This window comes from Pimephales promelas, chromosome 20, assembly GCF_988280905.1.
Source record: "Pimephales promelas chromosome 20, fPimPro1.hap1.1, whole genome shotgun sequence".
In the NCBI taxonomy this organism is placed as follows: domain Eukaryota; kingdom Metazoa; phylum Chordata; class Actinopteri; order Cypriniformes; family Leuciscidae; genus Pimephales; species Pimephales promelas.
The window spans coordinates 10,411,710-10,432,219 of NC_142788.1; the positions used below are offsets into that span (position 1 = coordinate 10,411,710).

The window sequence follows — 20,510 nt, forward strand, 5'->3', positions numbered from 1 at the left end:
CGGAATACCACAGCAAGTGATTGGGAGCACTTCGACTCGGCGCATAATGGTCAGAAATGGTCGCTTTAGAGAAAGAGAGTATTTTCAGCTACCCATGCTATCGCTATTTTTCTCCACAAAACAAGGGGATTTTTCCAATATTTTTTCAGAGATAAGAGACAAGATGTTATAGAAGAATAATTTACTGGGAAAAAATGGAAACAAAAGACTGACATTCAAACTATTTTTTGATCTTCCTGAAAACGGCTCAGCACGACATCTAACGGGTTTTCCCAGGTCCCATCACAAATGGACTGTGTCAAAATCAATTGCTAAATCTTGGCAATAAAGTACTGTTTATATTGCCTAGATTTAGCAACCTAACAACTGCATAGCAACCACTCAATACACTAGAAATATTAGCAACCATAGAAACATTCTATAAACCATCTAGCAATGCCGTAGAATGTGGCCACAACACCCTAGAAACCACCCAGAGCTACCTAGCAACTGCAGAGCAGCCACTCAGAACTCCCTAGCAATGCCCTAGTAACCATGGAACAACTTCGAAACCACAGAACAACACCCTAGAAAACAACCACAACACTCTAGGCAATGGACACCACCAGGCAATGGACTAGAAACCATCTGGAACAACATATAAACTGCATAGTACCAACTTAGAACACACTAGCAATGGCCTAGCAACCACCTAACAACACCCTAGTGACCACTCAGAGAAACCCTAGCTGCCACTAAGTACATCTGAGCAATAAACAAACACAACACCCTTGCTGCAATATAGCAATTGTAGAAACTAGGGCTGCCCCCGACTAAAGATTTATGTTGACTCGTGTAGACATTCATTTAAGGCATTAGTCAACTATTCACACTTTTGTATTATTTTAATTACTTCTATATATACCGGAGGGAATACTAAACCTTAATGAGCCTTTAATATATACTGTACATATATGTGTGTGTGTGTGTATATATATTGTAGTCTATTCCAAGCTCAAGCACGCATAAAGCTTGCTGTAAAGCACTGGCAAAAGGTTATGAATGTGTCCGTATAAAATAGCAAGAATACATTTTATTTATTAATAATCTAGTGTTTTCTGAGTCAGTGTCAGATGCAGAGGTGAAGTTGACTGTACTGACCCCTTAAAAAATGGCAAATAGTAAATGAACCTTTAATACAAAATACATAATCAGAGAGTGTTTCAGTTCTTGCTTTGTTGAAAAGTAGACATTTCAAGCTTTCTCTAGACGTATTTCCTCATGTCAGGGAAGCAAGTAGCCTATACTATAGTGAGTTTCGGTTCACTTTTGAGACATGCTCCAGTCCACAGAGACTGAGACTGCAGAAATCACATCCTGTTTGTTTTCTATATTTTACAAAAGCACAACGGTTTGTTATTGTGAGTTTACACTAATAAAAGTATGTATATTTAAAAAAAAATGCAAACAACGAATTACTCTTATCTGTACGACCAAAAATGTCAAAGTATGTACACTTGTTTCCGCGGTTGTCAGGAATAAATAGAGGTGCCAGAGCGATCACTTACATGCTGTAATCGCGCTAATACTTTAGCTTCCACGCTCCGAACAAACACTTGGATATGCGTCTACGTAATAGTAGAGCACATTTATCTAGATTAACGTTAGAGCGAGTGACTAAAGTTACAACTACTTGAATGTTTCAATATTGCAGGGTGATTGCTGCTGGCAAGTTAAGTTATGGTTCTGGGCTGCGTTTCCCAAAAGCATCGCAAGCCTAAGTTGATCATATTGACCATTGGTGGCAATGGTTATACGATCAACGATTAAGCTTACGATGCTTTTGGGAAACGCAGCCCTGTTCTGTATTGATTAAGGGCTTTAATGGCCCTGATAAATCTAGATTTGTATTTGCAGCCCCTTATTGTCTGTCTTTCTCTCACTTTTAGTGCCTCCCTGGGCCATCATCGCCATCGCGATCGTAGCTGTGGTCCTTATTCTCACCTGCTGTTTCTGCATCGTTAAAAAGACCTGCCTTAAGAAGAAAAAAAACAAGAAGGGAAAGAAAGGGAAGGGAGAGATGGGAATGAAGAACATGAAGGGAGGAGAGGTACGACCACCCGACACCAAAGCTCTTTAGCCTTAAAGGGATTGTTCACCCCAAAATGATAAACTCTATCATTAAACAGTACTCACTCATTCTGATTAGCCCGGTCTCATCCCCAAGGCGTCATATAGGAGACGCTTTTGACATTGCGTTTACATCTGACGCACATGGCACCCTTTAGCGTCAACATGAGAATATGCAGATAGATATGGGGTAGAAGGCGCCTCCTAGTGGTCAAATGCCTGGTTCAGATTACACGATTTTAGCCCGATTTTGGCACGATCCGTTTGACGTAGGGTGTCGTGGGGATTCGTAAACGACAACGGACGCCGAGTCGCAAGATTCGATCGTATCGTCTCGTACCTTCGTCGCGTCTGCGATGCTTCACGACATCACGACAAAAAGACTAGCATGTTTAATTTTTTTAACGGTCGTCCACGACGGTTCCGTCACGTATGAGGTTGACCAATAGGACCACAAGCTTTTCCGTACACAACTTTCAAAAAAGACAAAACGAAAGAGAGACGATGGTGCTAATGTTAAAACTAAAAGTAAAAATATATAAGAAAACAATATTTTACCTTAAGTTGTCTATGGAGGATTGACAGCCCATACTGTCCTCTTCGAGCAGGGTTCTCAAGTCTCACGCAATGGCCGTGAGACACTCGCAATTCAACCAGTTCACACACTCACACGCCACACCGTGTATTTCTCACGCTGAAAAGGCAATGCCGAGCAATCCAGGAATCCTCGCTACTAGTTTCGCCTTCTCGATGACATTGCGCGCGTTGTTAAACACGGCATGCGATGACTGGTCAGGAAGTAACGTGTAGTCTGACACGTGTCTTGTCCACGACACGACAAGATTTTAGAAGTCAAAATCGCGTGATCCGACACAAGCCATGTTTCCATCCACTTGTCAATCGAATTATCTGAAATTCGGTTAAAAAACTCATGCGGATAAAGCTGGTGAAAGTGTGTTTCCATCCAACGGCTTTAAAGCGAATAAAAACCTGTACGTAATGACGTCACATGCTGTTTTGCGATCAAATTGGTATATCGAATTGATTTGAGACATTTTAAGGTGTTTCCATTTATTTTCGCACTGAATCGAACAACATTCAAGCAAACTTTTGCGAACAAAGTTTTGTTAGACAAAACGGATCGCGCCAGCTACCAAAAATGATCAATATTTCACAAGTTGAAGTCTAATAATGCGTATGTGCCAGCTGATAGCAACATATGAATGGGATAATGTATGCGAGGCGGTTGTTGGTTGTATTCGCTATAACAACCGCCTCGCTATATATTATCCTGCTTATTAGCCTACATATAAATCAACCAAATAAATAAATAATTTGACACAAAATATTGACTTAAAAACGAGTTTATTGATTTAAAAATGTGTATTGCTTCTGCTAAAGAAAATAGTCTGTTCCGTCTCTGAACTGCGTCCATGGCAACGGTGTGTTATTACTAGCAGCGCCGCAGTCTGTTAACTAGAAATAACAGACCACATTCTACATTACAATTCAACCAAGCCACGTAAAAACAAGCAAAACTAACCTAAGAAAACAGCGACGCTATAAACATTGCTATGATGATGACGATGCACGTATGCCCGACGACAGCGGAGGTGACTATGGTGTGGGAACGACAGCGCTCCATCAGTACTGGGAGATCGTGGTTCACGGAAACCCTTTGGTTGAAGCATCTTTTTGCTTTGTCCACTTACATCTGTCTTTGTTGACATCCGCCATGTGTGCGCAAACAGACTGGCCGGAAATTAACTCGTCTTCTGACGTGTTGCAACCATGAAAGGGCATAAAACTAAATCGCAATTCATTATTTATTCGGCAAATAACGTTTCCATCAGCTTTTATCGCATTAGCCGTATATCGATCAAGAGAAAATCCGATGAGACTGAAGGTATTTCATTTGAGTCGATTTTCATGAAATTTCATCGAATTTTACTGTTTCCATAAGGCATTTTTCATTCGATATCACTTAATTCGGATAAAAACGTGTCGATGGAAACATGGCTACAGTGACTATCGTAACAGACAAAAAAAAAGATTGTGTAATCTGAACCAGGCATAACTCTAAAGGCCAATTTATACTTCTGCGTAGGGTGCGCGCAGTAGGTACGGCGTAGCATACGCACAGACGCGTCCCATATCGCATACCCTTCGCCGTCGCCTGACGCGCACCTCTTCAAAAATGTAACTACACGTCGCGACGACGCGGACCGCAAGATCGGTGATTGGTCGGCTTGGTAGCATCGCATTTCCTCCTATGCATTTCCGCACGTACCTTCTCACGCATTTCCACCACTGTCTATGATTTCCACACGTACCTTATCCTCTGACGTCTTCTCTCATTTCTGCCTTTCAGTTTTAGTAATTTCACTAAAGTGAACTGTTTTTCCACCTCAATATGCTCCAACTCCAACATGATCCGCTCTCTTTCAGTCGCTATTGCTTGTAGTAACCTAGCCGTGAGGAATCTAAACACAGTAGAGCATTAAAACCCTCCACCGCCAACTAGCGTTTCGGAGCAGTACTGCAGAGCAACCAAGACCTGAACGCAGAAGTATAAATGCTCACGACGGCGTCGCCTACGTGCGTACAGCACCCCTACAGCGTACCCTCGACGCAGAAGTATAAATTGGCCTTAACACTACCCCAGACCTAAACCTACCCAGAACCGAATCGTGTTATGTTGACACTAAAGGGTGCCATGTTCGTCAGATTTAGACGCAATGTCAAAAGCGTCACCTGTATGACGCCCTAGGATGAGAATGCATTGTTCTTTCTCATGACATAAAATGAGATGTCACACAAAAAGTCCAAGTACTTTAGTTCTTTAAGAGACAATAAAAGTAGAGGGTCATCATAATGCCAAGCACCAAAATGATATGGAAAACAGTGTTATTTTGATTATCACTGAGATACTATTATTTTATTCAAATTTTGAATTAGGTTTTGTTTTTTTAATATATATTTGAAGTAATTTAGTTAAAGTTTTTAGTAATTGTGTTGCATGTTTATGGTATTTTTATAGTTTTTTTTTTTTTAAATATGTCTATATACCGATAGTTGTTTTTTTTTAAATGTTTATTTTAATTGTTTAGATTTAGGTATTTTTCCACATCAACTTGGCAATTAGTTTAGCTAAGTGTTTAAAGTTGTAGGCTATTTGTTAATGAAACTAAAGTGTTTGTGTGTTGTATTTACATTTAGTTAACTATAATAACCTTTAAAGAAAATAACATAACGTATCATACATTTAGATGAAAACAGCTTACATCGTTAATCACACCAACCAGGTGCTTTTTTGTCTTTTTGGAGCTAAGCAGTAAAAATACAACCCGATCTCACGGCAATTTGTTCGTATTTTACGAGGTGGCTAATTTGTACGACGTCACTCGTACAAATTCTTGGACATATTTTACGAGTTGCCCAATTCATATGAATGACCTAGCCCTGACCCCACCCCTAAACCTACCCGTCACTGGGGTTAAAAAAATAGCAACCTTGCAATATAAAATTGTTCTCATTCACATTCATTGAATGGTAAAGCGGCTGCTTGCACATTCTGCTAAACATCTCCTTTTATGTTTCACAAAGGAAAGGAAAATGTGGGAGAGGCATGGGAGTGAGTGAATGATGACTAAAATTTAAATTTTGGGTGAACTATTCCTTTAAATCTCCAGTCACGGCTGTGTTGAAAGAGACAGAAAGATTAACGTTTTTCCAATGCCTAATTTCCGACTGTCGCTAATGAGTTTAATAGGGTTCGAGAAATATCTAATCTGAATCTTTCCCTTGTTTATGGCTTTTAAAGCTTTTGCTCATGCAATATATTTGAAAGACTCAGCATTCTCAAAACACCAAAGCTTGATTTAAAAACGTCTGTGTTCCTACCTCACATATCCTTAATATAGCTTCTAGGTCAAGCAAATGGATGGTTGGTATTCTGGAAAGATTTTTTATCCATTTAATATTCATGGAATATAAAATATTCAGTGTTGTACGTCATTTGCTGCCTGTAAAGCAGGAAAGCTACATGAAAGATTCCCCGCCACATCAATTCATTTGCCGTGTTCGTATAATTTGGTTTCCAGAAGAATGTATGTGCTGTTAATCTCTTGTGCTTTTGTGTTAAAAATGACACATTTTCCAGCGAATGCACTGCAGCACTAAATCTTTTTCTTTTTTTTAATCTCTGTTTTTGAAATAAAATAGCTGAAGCTAAAGCGTTGCTGTGTCGTGTCAGATCCCGCTGTGTGCTGTATGTTTGCTATTGTGACAAGCTAATTTTCTTTTGAGAATCATTAAAGTTCTCCCCGTCATATCCGAATATATAATTTTCTTTATAAATAATAAGTTGTGCTAAAACTCCATCAAATTAGGCTTATTATTTATGGGAGACCAGGGGCTATTGTAACTTTTTTTTATGCATATCTATCCGCTAGCTTTTTATATCATTATTTATATGTCGCAAAAGTAACTCTTAAACAGATGTATAATGAGAATGACAAATCTATGAAGTTAAATCAGATAAATAGTATCTCAAATGATACACTCTCAAAATAATTTGATTGCTTTAATTTTATATTATTTAATCATTTTAATCACCTTTATATATTGTTTATTTGTTTAACGGTCTGTAATTAAGTCCATTTAAATAAATCTTAGTTTTACCTACTTAATAGTTATCTGAAATAATCAAAATAATAATAAAAAAAAAATGTATGCATTTTTAAATATATAATTTTCATTTCAACCATACAATTTTATTATTTGGATTATTGACTGTGTTGATAAAAGTTCATGATAAAATCCTATAAAATCCTACCAGCAAACATTCACCAACAACCTAAAGATGAACTGAATATCAGTTTACAATGTGTCGCCAATCTGGCTATTTATGCATTATTTAGGACATTGTGGTTTGCTTTTCAAATGTCATTGGTTTAATTTGTTATATGCAATGTTTAATGTAATAACATAATGTGTCTATTTAAAGTAAAATGTGTCATTTTTGATACATGTCCATTGAGTGTTACTTGATTTCCTCTACTTGATTCTGTCTTGTGTGAGTTCAATCTCTTCCTCTCTCTCCATTTCTTCATCTCTCTCTATCCTCCCCGCTTTGTGTCTGATATGTGCTCCGTGTATCTTGACTGTCGTGGACCTGTCATCTTACGGTAGGTGTGACATGGCTTGCAGCGCCCCTCTCTGACCGCCTGGTGAAAGCTCAAACCAGGGCTGGGGAAATGGGCTATGAAATATGGCTGGCAATGAAATATTTGGCTTCTTTCTGAGTCTTGCAAGCTGCAGGGTTGCTGAGGTTTGCTTGAGGACTAGTTTGGGGTTGGTTTGGGGAGGGCTCGCATTCCACCAGTTTGACATGCAACATGAACACTGGCGGTTTAGGGGGTTAAAGCCAAATGGGTAGAAGGAATGGCCCTTTAGAATTGTATGTGCATTTGGTTATGAACTTAAACTTCATCTTAGCTTATTAAGAGACACCAACACACCAATCCTCACTAACATGCATGTTGAAAGGGTACGGTTGGTGGTTTGTTCTCTAAAAGCTGCTCCACCTATTTCCACCGTCACGATTTGGTCCCTTAAATTATCCCTAAGGTAAGTTATTTAACAATAGTACATACCTACATCGTGTAGACCTTTCTTAAAGCAGTAAGCCTATAAAAGAAAGCAGGAGAAATGTTCAGATGAGGTGAAGCAGCTTTTGAGACAAAGCCCAATGCATGCCCTTCATACAAGCACCAGTGAATGACCATGACTTGACTTGAGAGTAACTTTCCTGGATGACCCATTGTGTGGAAACAATCAAAGAACCTGTTACTTTCTTCCTGAAATGTAGAGATAAGCCGTGGGATGAAGTAGGTGGCGTGGGAAACGGCCTTTCACCAGGAGACCTATTGCAATGGTTTTGTTTGTTTTATTACTTTTGTATTATGTGTGTGTGTGTGTGTGTGTGTGTGTGTGTGTCGGTGCGCGTGGGCATACATTTATTGCACTATAGTTTAAAATGCCGTTAAAGGTGATGTGTGTATTTTCATTTTTAAAATCTCTCTCCTAGTAAGTGATTTCTGAGAAACACTATTTGAGATCAACCTAAACAATCACAGCCCTGCCTTCCTTGTTCCGCCCACAAAATGCAACAACAACGCAACCTCTGCGTCTGAGCCTTCCCTTTCAGGTGTCTCTTAGGTCCTAAAGCTCTTGCCTGATCAGAACCAGTGATATTCCTCTGACCTTTTCTCTTTTGCAATGTCTCTCTGCCACCTCTCTTTACACAGTGTTTCTTTAAATCTCCCTCTTGCTCACTCTCCTCCCCCCTCATGAATGGACACACCCCCTACTGCTGATTGGCTCACTCTCTCCTCCTCCGTCATGAGGGAACTTGCTCCCTTACTGCTGATTAGCTCACTCTATTCTCCCCCATTGTGAGTGGCCACGCCCCCCCACTGCTGATTAGCTCACTCTATCCTCCCCCATTGTGAGTGGCCACGCCCCCCCACTGCTGATTGGCACACTCTCTCCTCCCCCCTTATGAGTGGACATGCTCCCCACTGCTGATTAGCTCACTCTCTCCTCCCACATCATGTGTGAACACGCCCCTTACTGCTGATTAGCTCACTCTCTCCTCCCCCATCATGAGTGAACACGCCCCTTACTGCTGATTAGCTCACTCTCTCCTCCCTCATCATGAGTGAACACGCCCCTTACTGCTGATTGGCTCACTCTCTCCTCCCTCATCATGAGTGAACACGCCCCTTACTGCTGATTAGCTCACTCTCTTCTCCCTCATCATGAGTGAACACGCCCCTTACTGCTGATTAGCTCACTCCCTCCTCCCACATCATGAGTGAACACGCCCCTTACTGCTGATTAGCTCACTCCCTCCTCCCACATCATGAGTGAACACGCCCCTTACTGCTGATTAGCTCACTCTCTCCTCCCCCATCATGAGTGGACATGCTCCCCACTGCTGATTAGCTCACTCCCTCCTCCCACATCATGAGTGAACACGCCCCTTACTGCTGATTAGCTCACTCTCTCCTCCCTCATCATGAGTGAACACGCCCCTTACTGCTGATTAGCTCACTCTCTTCTCCCTCATCATGAGTGAACACGCCCCTTACTGCTGATTAGCTCACTCCCTCCTCCCACATCATGAGTGAACACGCCCCTTACTGCTGATTAGCTCACTCCCTCCTCCCACATCATGAGTGAACACGCCCCTTACTGCTGATTAGCTCACTCTCTCCTCCCCCATCATGAGTGGACATGCTCCCCACTGCTGATTAGCTCACTCCCTCCTCCCACATCATGAGTGAACACGCCCCTTACTGCTGATTAGCTCACTCTCTCCTCCCTCATCATGAGTGAACACGCCCCTTACTGCTGATTAGCTCACTCTCTCCTCCCCCATCATGAGTGGACATGTCCCCCACTGCTTATTGGCACACTCATTCTCCTCCCACATCATGAGTGGACACGCCCCATTCTGCTGATTAGCTCACTCTCTCCTCCCCCATCATGAGTGGACATGCTCCCCACTGCTGATTAGCTCACTCCCTCCTCCCACATCATGAGTGAACACGCCCCTTACTGCTGATTAGCTCACTCTCTCCTCCCTCATCATGAGTGAACACGCCCCTTACTGCTGATTAGCTCACTCTCTCCTCCCCCATCATGAGTGGACATGTCCCCCACTGCTTATTGGCACACTCATTCTCCTCCCACATCATGAGTGGACACGCCCCATTCTGCTGATTAGCTCACTCTCTCCTCCCTCATCATGAGTGGACATGTCCCCCACTGCTGATTGGCACACTCTTTCTCCTCCCACATCATGAGTGGACACGCCCCATTCTGCTGATTAGCTCACTCTCTCCTCCCCCATCATGTGTGGACATGTCCCCCACTGCTGATTGGCACACTCTTTCTCCTCCCCCATCATGAGTGGACACTCCCCCAACTGCTGATTGGCTCACTCTCTTCTCACCCTACATGAGTGGACACGCCCCCTACTGCTGATTAGCTCACTCTCTCCTCCCCCATCATGATTGAACATGCCCCCTACTGCTGATTGGCTTACTTTCTCCTCCCCCCTCATGAGTGAATACGACCCCCTACTGCTGAATTGCTCACTCTCTCCTCCCCCATCATGAGTGGACACACCCCCTACTGCGGATTGGCTCACTCTCTCTCCTCGCACATCATGAGTGAACACGCCCCCTACTGCTGATTGGCTCACTCTCTCTCCTCGCACATCATGAGTGGACACACCCCCTACTGCTGATTGGCTCACTCTCTCTCCTCGCACATCATGAGTGAACACGCCCCCTACTGCTGATTGGCTCACTCTCTCTCTCTTGCCATAGAAACATGTAACACCTCGGAGTAGAACGTCACGGGTTGTCATCTCATAATTGCGGTAATTAAGATATGGTGTGAACGCAGCATTTGACCCCATGATGATGTAGACTTACAAATGATGTAGGCTAGAAGAGAATTGCTAACTATCCAAACACTGACCTCTAGGGCTCAACCAATGGTGTGGGCTTGAGCCGGGACTGTCTGTTTCTGAACTATGACCTGGAAAACCTTTTTGAAGACAGTCATTATCTTTGCAGTTCCACTAAGCTAGTAGCGCTGAAATTACACACTTCACCTTTGATATCTCACTGCCCCAATAACTTTAATTTATTATGTAAAAACCTTTTTAAAAGGTCTTCATAATTAATATCTTGACTTAACGCGGTTGTTCACAAATAAAGCACATCATACATTTTGGGCACATAACAGGCCAGTATTTATTCTTGGGTTAGGGAAGAATCTGAAATGATGAACTTAAATCATAATGCAATATGGTTAATTATGTCGTGCTGATTTGATCACAGGGCTGTTGGTGCAAATAATCGTTTATTGTGAGTGATTGATTTCTCCTTCACCGTTTCTTATTCCATCTGCCACCTTTACTAAGATGAATGTGCCGTAACTTAGCATGACTGCTTCTGAATGCTCAATGCAAGTTACGTAAGAGAACCACCGCACACTTCATATTAAGAATACTGCATAAGTCTGTTACATCATTAATCATCCTCCAGATTTAATGCCAGCATCGCAATGATTTTATTCACTATGGCTTGAACAATTATGCAATCAATACGGGACATTTTCAGACTGTGCATTTTGTGTCTTGGCATGCATGAATGCATTCTACCATGTCAGTTAGAATATAAGAAATTGTGCTTTTTTTATGTACGTGTGTGTTAGGGAGAGTGTCTCTGTTTTTGTGTGTTTTTGAATTTGTGTGTGTATGTATTTTTGGGGTGAGTGGTCGGGAAGGACAAATCCTCACCCTAAGCATATTTTGTTCTATTTAGAGACATTCTGATTCAACTCTTTTCGTTCGTCTTGTATTCTTGTATTTATTTTATTTTCTTGTTTTTCCCAAAGCTGAACCAGACATCTCCATCTATGTAAGCTAATATTTGCTGTTTCACTAGCATTGCGTTTAAGGCTTCATAAATTCTTCACCGTGCATAACACATGCTTGATCTCATGAACAGTCACAGTGGGGACCCGGTTTAAACTCGCTTGGGGTCACTGCTAACCCCCCAAACTGTGTTAGTCATGTAACAAGGTTATCTAACACATTAACTCTTTCTCTTTCAGAGGACACAAATGCTAGACTAGCAGACTGAGACTTTTGGTTATCATCAACATAAAGTCTGGTCTACTTTACTGCTTACAGGGAACAAGTTATGAACAAACGGTCTTCAAGTATAGAACATTCTTTCAAAGTTACCTGGTCTTTAATATTGTTCTTAAAACACACATTAGTCATGGCACGATTTAGTTCCACGTTGCTTCTCGTTTTAGAATGTCAAAAGATGAAATGGAATGTTCCCTTAAAGGGATAGTTCACCCAAAAATAAAGATTCTGTCATCATTTACAAACCTGAATGAATTTCTGGTAACACTTTATTATAGAGTCATTGTTACATAGGTTACTGTGCATGTAAGAAATAACTATATATTATGCATAATTACATGCAACTAACCCTAAACCTAGTTCACTTTAAAAAAAACTTTTGCTGATAGTTAACTCACCCCCATGTCATCCATGATGTCCATGTCATTCTTTCTTCAGTCGAAAAGAAATTAAAGTTTTTTATGAAAATATTCTAGCATTTTTCTCCATATAATGGACTTCATTGGGAACCAAACAGTTCAAGGTCCAAAAGACAGTTTCAGTGCAAACTGCAATCTGTTGAAAGGGCTTTAATCAATTCCAGAGGATGAATAAGGGTCTTATCAAGCGAAACGATCGCTCATTTAAAAAAATAAATAACAAAGTCTAAGTTTTATATGCACAAATGCTCTGTATGACTCTCCTGTTCGAACTGGTTCATCAAAATAAACGAATCTTTTTCAGAGTCAGTTCGTTCATTTAGTTCGTTGAATGAACCAAATGACTCGAAAAAAGATTAGTTCATTTTGATAAACGAGTTCGAACAGGAGAGCAAGGTGAGCATTTGAGCTTATAAAACTTAAACTTTGTTATTTATTTATTAAATGAGCGATCGTTTCGCTTGATAAGACCCTTATTCATCGTCTGGAATCATTTAAAGCCCTTTGAACAGTTTGCAGTTTGCACTGAAACTGTCTTTTGGACCTTGAACCGTTTGGTGGTCAGTAAAGTCCATTATATGGAGAAAAATCCTGGAATGTTTTCATCAAAAACCTTAATTTCTTTTCGACTGAAGAGAGAAAGACATGGACATCTTGGATGACATGGGGGTGAGTCATCCCCCTATCAGCAAAAGTTTTTTTTTGTTTGTTTTTTTGTTTTTTTAAAGTGAACTACTCCTTTAATCATAACCCTAAAGCAAGTATGTGTAGTTATTAAATATTACTCGGTACTTGATACTTAATGTATATGTATATTATACTTAATATAATTACTGTGTAACAAATAGGCTACACCTTAAAACACAAAAGAAGATAGTTTGAAGAATGTTGCTAATCAAACCCTATATTCCTCATTGACTTCCATAGTATTTTTTCTTCTCCATATTATGGAAGACAATGGGGACCATCAACTTTTTGGTTACCCATATTCTTCCAAATATCATCTTTTGTGTTCAGCAGAAGAAAGAATCAGGTTCATTTTGGGGTGAACTATCCCTGTAATGATCATAAAGCCAACAAGAAACAAAAAATGCACGTTTCGAAAGTTCAGTGAACATCGAAAATATCGTTATGTTAGTTTGTATATATTTGTGTTAGCTGGGTATTCTGGACAAGAACCGCATATCTATGTGATTGGAAAATCTTAAAGAGATCGTTTACTCACCCTCATGTTACAAAACCATAAGACTTTTGTTCATCTGAGATTTCCGTCCTTCCATTGAAAGTTCATTCCACCAAAACACTGATGCTTCAAAAAGTTCATATATTTGACATAATGTACTTGATGTGCTCTGTGTTGACCAAATGTTATTAAAGTTTAAATTAAATCTGTTAATCTTATAAAGTGATGGTGTCCCTTTAGAAGATTTAAACGACTTGATTCGTATTGATTACTTTTACATTCTCTTTATGAGCCTTTTAAATCAAAGTTTTGGTGGAATGAACCTTCAATGGAGAGATAGAAGTCTTGAAGATTATCGAACATTTTATGGGTTTGGTACAACATGAGGGTAAGTAAATGATTTTTGTGTGAACCCTTTAAATAAACCCTCTGTGATAGATCAAGATTTTAAAACCTTATTCAAATATTAGCACGTTCACAAGCGATTATAAAGAAAGCACAGGAGAAGTTAAAGTAAATGTGGATAGACCTTCAACACCATATCTGTCCACTCAAATGTTAAAAGACTGATTCATAGAGAAAATTAGTTATGCATGCAGAAATTTATTCTCTACTCAGTGCCTCAAACTAATGCCACAAACCTCACATACTTTGGCAAATCCAGCGACAAATAACAGCGCCCACATTCCAAGAATTTTAGTAGCAAAGATTCATAGACTCTCAAAGACAGTGGCCTTGACTTATCTGTAAAAGAAAATATGAACATATTTTCACCAGAAACCATGGCATTATTTCTCCTTCCTGCAATTTTCCTTCCTTTATGATTACACTACGAAGTTATGTTTAATTAAATCCAATCAAAATTGTGTTCGTGTATAATCTATTGTGTAGATATAGCTCAGCCTTGTAAAGAAAAACGTTTCTTTAATATTCAATTACAGCACAGGGCACCAAAGTATTAATTACAACAGAACCATAATATGAAATGAAATCACCAACAGATTAAATGATAATATAAGTTCATTAAGATTCACTTCGGCTGTTTTCCATCGTCATTTTGAAGAGCAGCAGGGAGGAACCGTGAGAAATAATGATGTGTAAAACAACACTAACTCTTCTCTTAGTATCTGCATGCCACAACGTTCCTTCCAAATTGTCTATCATCGTATATGTGTGCTGATATGAGTATCGGCTTTAAAGCGCCAACACTTCCCTTCTGTATCTTCTGAATCTTTTCTCCAAGCGAGACTCTGGGTTTTATTATACCCTGCAGACTGAGAATCAATTTACGGACCGGCTGCTTTAGGACTAGAATCCTTCTGTCTGTCATTCCCCCCCACAAAAGTAGATTGTTGCAAATGGTGTCATGAAAGGAAAAGTGAAATCAAGTCATGTTGCTATGAAGGTCATCGCTGACACAGTTACATACAGTAACACCCGGGTGGTTTGACACCTGGCGAACTTCAGGTAAGCGGAGAATTGGCCCAACGAACCATGCTTGGGGAACTTCATTTACCTTCCATCACCTTTGTTCTAGTTTCTCCTGTAACGGCCATCTGTGCTTTTGTCTCTCCAGAAACAGGAAGATGATGATGATGAGGAAGATATAGACATGGGATTAACTGAAGAGAAAGAGGAGGAACCTAAAGAGAAGGAGAAGCTTGGAAAACTACAGTTCTCCCTGGACTATGACTTCTCAGACAACAAGGTAACTTGATCACTTTACTTTTTACAGTATGTGTTTAAAACAAACCAGCTTTAATATCTAAAGGGAAAGAGAAATGCGTAAAACTGCCTTAACCAATCACGTCAACGAGTGGATCTCTGAGCTGGTGTGAGTGAGTGGAGGCGGGGATAATTTGCATATTCATAGAACCGCGTATACTAAATGAGGCAAGAGTGTAGAGTTACATTGGAGCAGTTATAAGGCATGAAGAGATGTTTTCAAGGAAAAAACATTTAAATATGTAATTTTGGTGAAATATTGACTGCAGGGGGACTTTAATAACCACTTTTGATGAATCACATGGTAATTTGACTGATCTTTGATGCGATCGTGGACAGCAATGCAGAGTTAATTCTGCACTAATATTTAATGTTTTTTGTAAAATAAATAAAATTAACAGGCTGTGCTTTGAGCTCACTCTGTCTCCGCAAAATTTTTTTCTGAAACGCGTCTGAAAAACGAACTGTAATTGATTAAATACTTGTCACAGAGACACGAAAGATTTCTCTCTATGAAGCTGAAATTCTCTTCTTTTAAATGAAGCAATTTATATCAAAAAGCAACTATTCTCAGTTGATGTGCTGCAACGCATTCTCATCCTTTAACGTCATATAGAACGCTATGTGCAAAAACGGCGCACATGGCACCCTTTATCGTTAATATAACACGTGAACCCAAGACGTCATAAATCTTTAGCGCTAATATGACACGCAGACCCTACCCCACACCTAAACTTAGCCCTCACAGCACGTGTTATATTAACGATAACGGGTGCCATGTGCGTAGTATAGCGCCGTTTTTGCATATAGCGTTCTATATGACGCTAAAGGATGAGAACGGGCTGTGTAATCTGTATGAAAACAGAGAGATTTTGTTTTTTTCCTTTCATCTAATTATAGTGTATGATGTGTTAATGTGACCACGCCCACTGAGAGCGCGCACTATTCAAACGCAAATGCTGAGGCAAGCCATGAAATATATATATATATATATATATATATATATATATATATATATATTAGGCATATCTGTATAGGCTCATTATTATGCGTGTCTTTGTATCTCAGGTGAGAATCACCTAATTATACATGATGGTGCTGAAGTTTTTGTGGTTTTGTGTGTATTTAAAAAAAAATTACATGAAATAAATAGTATTTCAGTTTTAGTTTTTTTTTTTTTTTTTTTTTTTAGTAGCCTACATCAATATAAACTTAATTAAATTCTACAGAGGAAAAGCGGTTTGAAGAATAATTAATTAATGGATGGATGTAATAGATGAAAATGAGAAATTTGGCTTTGGCAGCTAGTGGAAATAAAATACTATTACTTCACTTTTATAATTTTATTTCAGTTAATTTTATTTCAGGAAAAGAATATGCTTTCTGGTTTTAGTGTTACTTCGCTTTGCGGTCACATTTACCTTTGTTTGGTGAATTTCAATGGGCGAAATCCAGTTAGGTCCAATAGGAATAAACTCAGTCTAGAATTTAGCAGCGAATTAAACTTGGTCGCGTTGATTAATCATGTTGTCCAAGAGAAATCGTCTCGGTTACGTATGTAACCCTCGTTCCCTGTCAGTCCCTGATGAATTAGGATCCCAATTCGTCAGGGAACTCCCCGACGACGCGTTGGAGTTCCCAGGACGAAAGGGAACTGCTTGGTTTGAGAGTGACAATAATGGACTTTTTTTTTCCTGCAAAATTTGACAGCTATTGGGACCACACCTTTAGATGATCTAAGATAGGGAAAGGGGAAAATCCTTTTGATTTCATCTAGTTGTGAAAAAGTTTCAACTCAGGGACTTTCTGAAGTCAAATACAATGTTATAACATATTTTCCTTACACCTTGAATACATGCATATTTTTAAGATCGACAATCTTTTACAATGTAGTTAACAGTGGGCATCCTGCAAGCTGCAGATCTTCTCTCCATGGACAGTGGCGGCACCTCCGACCCTTACGTCAGAGTTTTCATTCTCCCAGACAAGAAGAAGAAGTTTGACACCAAGGTGCACAAGAAAACCCTTAACCCTACCTTCAACGAGACTTTCAACTTTAAGGTAGAGTATTTATTTCATTACCGTTTCAGTTAACGTCATCATCAGATGTGTGCAGGGCAGGGTTTGGACACCCCAATCACTACTGTGTCCCGGCACTCATGAGCTATTGTTCATTTCTAGATTCCGTTCACTGAAATGGGAGGAAAGACTCTGGTCATGTCTGTGTACGACTTTGACCGTTTCTCGAAGCACGACGTGATTGGTGAGGTGAAGATCCCCATGAACACCCTGGACCTGGCACAACCCATCGAGCAATGGAGAGACCTGGACAGCGCAGAGAAAGAAGAGGTAAACCTGTCCTTCATCTGTCATTCGCATTGTTAATGAGCAGCTGTCGCCATCTAATAATAGACGGCAATAATGTTTCATAATGCCTTCATCCAATAATCTCTACCTTAACACATGTTACCAATGTGATGTTTCCTTTTAGCAAATAATTGAAGGACTATTTAATAACTGAAGAAACACATTATTCACTGAAAATTAAATCTGTTTTTTTTTTATGATAATTGTCTTCATTCACAGCCGCCCATGTTGTTCCAAACCCGTTTCTTTCTTTTGTAGAGCACAGATGGAAATTGAATGCTCATGCTGCTCTTTTTAAAACATTTAAAAGTTAACAGTGAAGAAAACTACCAACGAGGTGCATAGTCCATAGCTTATCCTCTGTGAGAAAATGTTCCTAATCGAATCTAGTTTGTAAGATTTAAATATGCAAATAAAAATGAGCCAAAACATTATAATCAACTGTCCGATATGATGTTGTTCCTCCGCGTGCTGCCAAAATATCACTGGCCGGCAAGACATGGACTCCACGAGACCCCTGAAGGTGTGCTGTGGTCTTTCGCACCAAGACATTAACAACAGATCCTTTAAGTCCTGTGGGTTGCGAGGTGGAGCTGCCATGTATTGAATTTGTTGATCCGGCACATCCCACACATCCTCAATTGGATTGAGAACTGGGGAATTTGGAGGCTATAGCAACACCTTGTGCTCTATGTTAAATCATGTTCCTCAAGGCATTCCTGAAAAATGTGTGCAGTGTGTCAGGGTGCATTATCCTGCTGAAAGAGGCCACCTCCACCAGGGAACACCAGTGTCAAGAAGGGGTGTAGTGGGTTTAGGTAGGTGGCACGTGTAAATTGATGTCCACATGAATGGCCGGACTCAGGGTTTCCCAGGAGAAAGTTGCCCAGAGCATCACAATCTCCCATCCTAGTGCCATCACTTCCACAGTAAACGGTGAACACGTACACGGCCGTCCACGTGATGGAAATGAAAACGTGATTCATCGGACCAGGCGACCTTCTTCCACTGCTCTAAGGTCCAGTTCAGACGCTCCTGTGCCCATTGTAGACATTTTCGGTGGTGGACAGGGGTCATCATAGGCACTCTGATTGGTCTGCGGTTAAGCAGCCTCGTACACAGCAGAGTGTCATTCACTCTGTGTTGTGACCAGCGCTGTCTCATGACCAATATGAACGTATTTTACGAGTTGGCTAATTCGTACAAATTCGTATAACCTCACTCGTACGAATTCACACAATTGGTCTAATAATGGGTAGGGTTAGTAGTGGGGTAAGGGATAGGTTATTCCAACCCATTCTCATCCCAAGGCGTCATATACGACGCTTTTGCCAAAGCATAAACATCCAACGCACCCTTTAGGCCGTGTGTCCACCAAAGCGTTTTTAGCCAGCTGAAAACACCAGACGCTGAACCTCTGCTGAAGCAACGCATTCTCACCCCAAGGCGTCACCTTTGACCATGCTTCAATATTTGACGTTTTAGGCGCCACTTACATGACGCGATCCTACGCCGTCATCTAAGTGACTCTAAAGGAAAGCGTCAGTTAGAGGACGCGGTTAGGTTTAGGTGTGGGGTGGGGGTAGGGTACACGCGATCCTAGGGCGTCATCTAACTGACGCTAAAGGGCGCCTAAAGCGTCAGATATTGAAGCATGTCCAAATGCTTCCCAAGGCATCAGTTAAGTGACGCCTTGGGGGTGAGAATGGGCTGGCTGAAGACACTGTGCTTTCGGTGCTTGAGAGGGTTTTGGCAGCACAGCGTTTTTTTTTTTCCATTGAGACGTTTTGTTGCTATGATACAGAATATCCACAGCACAGTTTACTTGTAACTGATTTTGCAGATAGTTTGTTTCATACTAAAAATTTATTTTTCATCCATTTTGTTCGAGTTAGCTCTGCCAGCTGATGTCGTCGTACAAAAAGAATGTTGTGACAGTTGGTCAGTGTGGTATTAGTCCCGCCCCTCCTCCACTGTGATTGGACGGCTGGGTAAAAAGTGACAGTAATGAGCGCTGCGTTTTATACAAAGTTGAACATTTTTATACAGTAAAAATGCTGGGAAAGTAAAAAAAACGCTCAGCGCCTTGTTACGCTCATGGCATTTAAAAAACGTGGCGCTCCCATTGAAAACAATTGGAAATGTACGCCAGGCGCGTGGGAAAATGCTTTGGTGGACACACGGACTTAGCATCAATATAACACGCTTCGGTTATGGTAGGTTTAGGTATGGGGTAGGGTTAGGGTTAGACCACTATGAGGCGCTTCCGGCCCCATATATATCTGCATCTCATATTGACACTAAAGGGTGCCTTTTGTGTTGGATATCTACGCTTTGGCAAAAGCATCGTATATGACACCTTGGGATGAGAATGGGCTGGTTATTCATACGAATTAGGTAACTCGTATTAGCAAAAATCGTACAAGTGAGGTCGTACACATTAGCCAACTCATAAAATATGTACGAATTGCCATGAGATTGGGTTGGTTGTGATGCATTCCTTCCATAACTATCATTAAACTTTTGTGTGAGCTTCTGTTGGCTTGGTCTAAACATGGATAGCCTTTGTTGCCCTCATGCGCGATGAGTCTTGGGTTCCCAACACCCTGTCGCCGGTTTGTAGTTTGTCCCTCCTTGGACACTGTTGGTAAATTCTCACCACTGCCAACCTGGAGAAACACCACAAGTCTTGACGTTTCCGAGACACTCTGACAGTCGCCTTGCCATAATTCAACCCTTCTTAAAGTCGCTCAGATCTTTATTCCTGTTCATTTCTCCGGGATCCAACACGTTTATTATGACAACTGATTGTTTGCTTACCATCTACCCAGACCTTAATCTGTGGCCTTGTTAGGAGATGAACAACTATATTTATATTATATTTAAATTAGGGCTGTGCAAAAGTTAATTGCGATTAATCGCATCCAAAATAAAAGTCTCTGTTTACATAGTATATTTGTGTGTGCTG

At 40.5% G+C, this 20,510-nt stretch overlaps 1 protein-coding gene across 5 annotated transcripts in view; it reads left to right on the forward strand.

The window, feature by feature from the left end:
- Positions 1 to 20,510, forward strand: part of syt2a (synaptotagmin IIa) — a 172,916-nt gene that overhangs the window by 140,876 nt on the left and 11,530 nt on the right. For 4 of the 5 annotated variants that reach the window (XM_039689932.2, XM_039689929.2, XM_039689928.2 and 1 more), the window contains exons 3-6: positions 1,929 to 2,089; positions 15,027 to 15,158; positions 17,069 to 17,236; positions 17,357 to 17,524. In XM_039689932.2, the coding sequence (XP_039545866.1) occupies positions 1,929 to 2,089; positions 15,027 to 15,158; positions 17,069 to 17,236; positions 17,357 to 17,524 (629 nt within the window). The remainder of the gene's footprint in view (positions 1 to 1,928; positions 2,090 to 15,026; positions 15,159 to 17,068; positions 17,237 to 17,356; positions 17,525 to 20,510) is intronic. The other variant, XM_039689935.2, reaches the window with a different exon arrangement.